Here is a 6,182-nt window from a genome sequence, read left to right as displayed (position 1 = left end):
GAGGAGCAAGGCCCACCCCCACCTGATCCTAGAGCTAGGAGAGTGGAGAGGAGGAGGGAACAACGCAGGCAGGCTCACTTACTCGGGAGGAGAGCGTCCCACCCCACCTCACAAGGCACACTTGGGGATTGAGATATAAGGAGCCGCTGTGGGGGTGAGGACTTGGTCGGGAACAAACGCGGAATCTTGGGACAGTTGTGTATTGTTGCTCGTCATTTGTTGGAAAACCTGGACAACTTGACTACCTGACTGGCTGACCACGTGGGTTTCCTGATTTACGATCTCAGACTGCATTTCAGTGTCTCACCTTGCAGACTGCTCAGGCAAGCTGAAATTCAAACGGGCTCATTAAGTTTATGGTTTGTTTTGTTTATCTGTCTGGCCTTTGCCTTTAGCCAGAGGCAGCTGAAAGGAATGTGTGTGTGCTTTGGTTGAAGGCTTGCCAGCAAACGTGGGAGCTTTTGGGGGGAATTTGCAGCTATTAAAGGACTGTTTACATTGCCAGCTGACTGCATTGACTCTGCGCGGGGCCCTGGGTCATCACAGGGGTCTTCAAACTTGGCCTTTTTATGACTTGTGGACTTCAACTCCCAGAATTCCTCAGCCAGGCAGGCTGGCTGAGGAATTCTGGGAGTTGAAGTCCACAAGTCATAAAAGGGGCCAAGTTTGAGGACCTCTGCCCTAGCATGATTTTTCAGGATGCTCGTAATATAAGCCCCACCCCCAAAATAAGCGCCAGGTAAGATCGTCAGCAAGATGGACACATCTACTGCTGTATTTTCCCGAATATAAGCCCTAAATGGAAAATAAGCCCTAATGCATCTTTTGGAGTAAGAATTAATATAAGACCCGGTCTTATTGGCAGGAGTCCTTATATCATCCCAGAGAAATGGCTATCCAATCTGACTGAGAATTTCCACAGACATTTATGGAGAATGAATCTAAGCCCTCTTCCTAGGGCCCTATCAGTCCTTCAGGTAATGAAAGACAGCTATCCCCAATCCTTCTCTTCATTAGGCCAGTGGTTCTCAACCTTTTTAATGCCGCGACCCCCAACCGGTCGTAAGTCGAGGACTAAACCGGTCGTAAGTCGAGGACTAAACCGGTCGTAAGTCGAGGACTAAAAAGGTCGTAAGTTGAGGACTACCCAACCGGTCGTAAGTCGAGGACTTTCCCTGCCCGGGAACACCGCGCATGCGTGGTTCTGCCCCCTGCGCCGGCCGAGGCGTAGCTGGCAAGCAGCAGAGATGGAGCAGGCCGACCACCAGCTGGCCCAGCCCAAGGGAGGTAAGGCACCCGCCGGAAAAGGGGAAAAAAATGGCAGACAAAAAAAATGGCGGACAGCCTTGCTTGGCGACCCCCGTGAAATGGTCGATCGACCCCAAATGGGGTCGCGAGCCATAGGTTGAGAACCGCTGCATTAGGCTAAAGATACTTAGTTCCTTTGGCCGTTCATCTTACAATTTAGCCTCAAGATCCCTCATCATTTTTGTCACTCTTCTCTGCACGTTTTCTATGGCTTCGACATCTTTCCAGTTCTAATTACTCAGCTTTTTGCGCAATCCACTGTGACACTACACCATTTCAAATTCAGTTCCAAAATCTCTCCAAAAGCCACAGTAATTGCAATGTGAGGACTTATCAACTGCTGGAAATGTCACAAGCCTGGATTTAAATCCACATTGGCCAACCATGATGGCTGAGACTTCTGGGTATTGTTGCATTTAAGAGGTAACAGCTTAAATAACAATTAGGTAGAGATGTTGGAGGCGTATGTTGCACTAATGCAGTTTATCACACCATGATTTTGGAGAAATCAGAAGGGTCTGCTTCAAACAAAATACTAAATTGTACAAACTATAGCTGTCTTCATACCAAACCACAATGAAATACAATTTGGCATGATAGAGCAGGCAGGCATTATCCACTTTGATAGCTCATTTTCCAGGATCCTACAGTGCCATCTAGTGACTAATTGATAATGCAAAAATGCATTATTATTATTATTATTATTATTATTATTATTATTATTATTATTATTATTATTATTATGCCATATCCGTTATCGGATGTTGGCGATCACATTGGCGATTCTGTTTTTATCAGCAGCCGCACAAAAAAGTGCTGCTGAGTTTTGTCCAAACCAGTCCCTTAAATTTTGAAGCCACGATGTTCTTCTTCTGCCTGGACCTCGTTTGCCTTCCATCTTTCCCTGGAGGATTAAATGGAGCATGCCGTATTTTTCTGGGTGTCGCATCACGTGTCCGAAATATTCTAACTTTCGTTTTTTAATTGTAATAATAATGATGATGATGATGATGATGATGATGATGATGATGATGATGATGATGATGATGATGATGATGTTGGAAGGGACCTTGGAGGTCATCTAGTCCAACCCCCTGCTTTCCCAGGTGGCTTATCACCTCCTCATTTCTGATCTTGTCAAGCCAGCTTATACGTAACAGCCACCTGTAGATCCACATTTCAAAAGCTTCTAGTCTCTTCAGGTGGCCTTCTGTCAGAGACCAACTCTCTACTCCATAGAGCAGGATGGAAAAAATATAACATCTGACAAGCCTGATTTTCAATCTTAATGCATTATGCATTAATGCAAACCATGCTGGACGGGACCTTGGAGGTCTTCTAGTCCAACCCACTGCTCAAAGCAGGAGCCTTGAAAATATGTTTATTTAACCCATAATTGTAAAGTAACATTGGTTGGTAGATACAATGGACTGTTCCTCATCTCTATTTTATAGGATTTTTTAATTTAAAGATGTAGCCAATCATCAATAAAATGGAATGCATTAGCTTATTACTTAATAGGTAATAGCTAAGATAACAATATGTTTCCTTATCTAGAGCTAAAACAGATGCCTCCTTATTTATAGTAAACCATATGTCTTTATCTCTTGGTTAAAACAGATATCCCCTTAAACGAGCATTTATTTTTTTTATTTACTTGAACACTGTGCCCTATCGAACAAAATGAAATTCAGTATAAAGTAAGGTTTTACACTGAGGCAGGAAAAACTAAATGTATAGGTACATTTGTTAACAGCAGTGACTGAGAGGGATCTTGGAATCCTAGTGCAGGGCTTTTCAACCAGTGGTACGGGGACCACCTGTGGTACATTGGCACCTGGCAGGTGGTACACGACCATCCTAGAAAAGTGGTAGCGGGGGAGGGGAATGAGCTGAACCGGTGGCACACTGCACAAGCTTGAGCGAGAGATGGCTGGAGCTGCAGGGCTGTCAGGGCTCAGCGGAAGCGCCAGGATCAGCGCTTCTTCGGGACTGTCAGGGCTCAGTGGAAGCACCAGGATCAGCGCCAGGCTCCAGCTGGAGCTCGGCGCTGATCCTGGCACTTCCACTGAGCCCAGAAGAAGTGCCGATCAGCTGGGATGTTGCAGCATCTCCAGGGTCTTGTGATTTACATTCAGATGCTTGGCAACTGATTCATATTTATGATGGTCACAGTGTCCCAGGGTCATGTGAAGTGACCAAAACCTGCTGCAACCACTCAGAAGACGGGGGGAATAAAAACCAAACACCCCCCCACCCCACCCCCACTGCCAATCCTCAACAGAAATGCTCACAATGAAAGCCTCGGACAGGAGGAAGAGCGCCGCTGGGCATGCAGGCAGGCATCTTGCTCGGCTGTGCCTTGGGGGGCACTTTTTTCAGTGCCATTGTAACTTCAAACAGCCACTAAGCAAACTGTTGTAAGTCGAGGACTACCTGTACTTTATCACTTTTTTCCTTTTTTTTTTTGGTCACCAAGTTTTTGACACCTTGCTAGGCGACTGGTGGTACTCGGATATTGCCATATCCTAAAAGTGGTACAATGGGTGAAAAGGTTGAAAAGCCCTGTCCTAGTGGACAATCACTTAAATATGAGCTAGCAGTGTGGAGTAGCAGCCCCAAAAAACGATCCTAGGTTGCATTAACACAGGGATAGAATCAAGATCGTGTGAAATGTTAATACCACTTTATAAAGCCTTAGTAAGACCACATTTAGAATACTGCATCCAATTTTGGTCAACATATTATAAAAATGATGTAGAGATAATTAGTGGGCTGGAGGCTTAAACATATGAAGAACAGTTGCAGGAATTGGGTTTATCCAGTCTAGTGAAAAGAAGGATTAGGGGTGACATGATACTAGTGTTCCAATATTTGCACAAAGAAGAGGGAGTCAACCTATTCTCCAAAGCACTCCAAAGCAAGGAAGAGAAACTAATCAAGGAGAGAAGCAACCTAGAACTAAGGAAAACATTTCCTAACAGTGAGAACAATTAACCAGTGGAATGGTTTGCCTTCAAAAGCTGTGGCACTGGAGGCTTTTAAGAAGAGACTAAACAGCCACTTGTCTGGAATGGTATAGGTTTCCTGCTTGAGCAAGGGGTTGGACTAGATGACCTCCAAGTTCCCTTCTAACTCTTGTTATTCTGTTATATTATGATAGTAAGATATATGTCTTCTTTTATATAGGTTTTGCTATGTGAGGTGTTCATATGTTTATAATGGCTTTATAATTAGTTATTAGTTTTTTTTTCCCTAATGGCTTTACAACTGTCCTTGGTGCTCTATGAACTTGGCTTTGTTGCTTGCAGATGTTTCATTACCAAATTAGGTAACATTATCGTTGCTAGTGGGTGTGACTTCCTGTTCATGTGCAGGAGCTTTCCCTGCCAGTGTTGGTTGGGCTGAGGTTTTCTCCTTGATAACTCCTAGATTAGGGTATTGTTTTCTGCTCAATTAGAAAATTTCTATTTTACATCTCTATGAAATGAGTCGCCACTAATAAAATCTGTTTTTAAAGGCATTCACTGTGCCAAGGAAAACTTGTTTGCATGATTTTTTTTTCTCTCCAGGTTTTTAAATTTTATAATGAATTGTTCCAAGTACCTTGAAGTTTCCAAGCTGGTGCTTTTTAAGTTTCCCATAAAAGAAATAAGGTACATTAAAGCTACTTTATCCAGTCAGATGTATGAAAATACACCTCTTATCCCATCCTCTACTACGGCCAGGGCGGTTGAGAGTTTAATTTGGTTAGCAGTTGTAAGAGGCCCAGTGTGCATTTTTCGGTTGTAGCCTCACGCATCTGAAGAGGCAACGCGGTGCCAAACGAGGCGCTAACATTAATAACTCGCGATCTCAGATACCCTGAAAAATTCAAGCGTCGCCCAAACGGCACGTCTGAATCCTTAACTTTCCGGGACACCACCACCCCGAAACCTCGAGGATCTCTGCGAGCAACAGGCAAAGCACGAACTGGCAAAGTTGGATTTGGCAGAAGCGAGAAGCCAAAGTGACGTTCCATGCGCGCACTTCGATCGAGTCCTCCCACTTCCTAAACTTCACGCTTGGAGGCTCCGCACACGGACACACACACACACACGGACACGGCGCCTTTTTCTTCCGAAATTCAGCCTTCCGGGTTTGCAGAAGCAGCGCCATGTCCGTGAGCGTCCGCGACTACATCGGGAAAGTCCTTCGGGACTTGACGGACGACGAGTTCCGGAGGTTCAAGGCGAACCTCCGCGACTACCAGGTCGGGCCGGGCTACGAAAACATCCCCCGAGGGCAGCTGCAGAACGCGGACGCGCTGACAGTGAGCGACCTGCTGATCAGTTACTACTGCGAGGACTACGCCATGGAGGTGGCGTCCGCGGTGTTGATGGCCAGCAACTGCATGCCCCAGGCGCAGATGCTTCTCGGCCGCTAGAAAGGTAGCGCGCAGGGGATGAGGCGGTGTCGGCAGGGGAAAGAAGACTGGACGGGAGGGGGGTCTTCTCTAACCTACCAAGCCCCGGATGGGTTGTGCCTCAGTTCCCAGCCCAAGCTCCTTGGAGTAGTCCAGGAAGACCATAGCAATATCAAAAGCACTTAGACCAGTGATGGCGAACCTTTTAGAGACCGAGTGCCCAAACTGCAACCCAAAACCCACTTATGTATTGTTGGGTGCCAGGTTGGCGTGGCCCATTGGGTGGGCGTGGCTGCGGTGGTAACAGCAGACTGGGTGGGACTAAAAGGTTCAATCAATCCCAACTTTGCAAAATCTTTTCTTTTCCTGCGAGAAGTTGAAATTGATTGAGTGATTGAACCTTTTTTTTTTGCACACGGCGGCAGAGGCCTAAAGCGAAAAGGTTTTATAAAACCCAGCTGAAGGCCAA

At 45.8% G+C, this 6,182-nt stretch overlaps 1 protein-coding gene across 1 annotated transcript; it reads left to right on the top strand.

The window, feature by feature from the left end:
- Positions 1–5,457: 5,457 nt before the first annotated feature.
- On the top strand, positions 5,458–5,734 carry PYDC1 (pyrin domain containing 1). Its single transcript, XM_029286023.1, has one exon. It carries the CDS (start codon positions 5,465–5,467, stop codon positions 5,732–5,734), a length of 270 nt encoding a protein of 89 aa, XP_029141856.1. The 5' UTR covers positions 5,458–5,464.
- The last annotated feature ends 448 nt before the right edge of the window (positions 5,735–6,182 follow it).

This window comes from Protobothrops mucrosquamatus, unplaced genomic scaffold, assembly GCF_001527695.2.
Source record: "Protobothrops mucrosquamatus isolate PMUCROS unplaced genomic scaffold, P.Mucros_1.0 scaffold2733, whole genome shotgun sequence".
NCBI classification, from domain to species: Eukaryota; Metazoa; Chordata; class Lepidosauria; order Squamata; family Viperidae; genus Protobothrops; species Protobothrops mucrosquamatus.
Note: the sequence above shows the minus strand (reverse complement) of the source record. Positions and strands in the feature narration are given on the sequence as shown.

Bases quoted from the DNA above. Each gene is read 5' to 3' on its own strand.
- PYDC1 (XM_029286023.1), top strand. From the start codon at position 5,465: ATGTCCGTGAGCGTCCGCGACTACATCGGGAAAGTCCTTCGGGACTTG.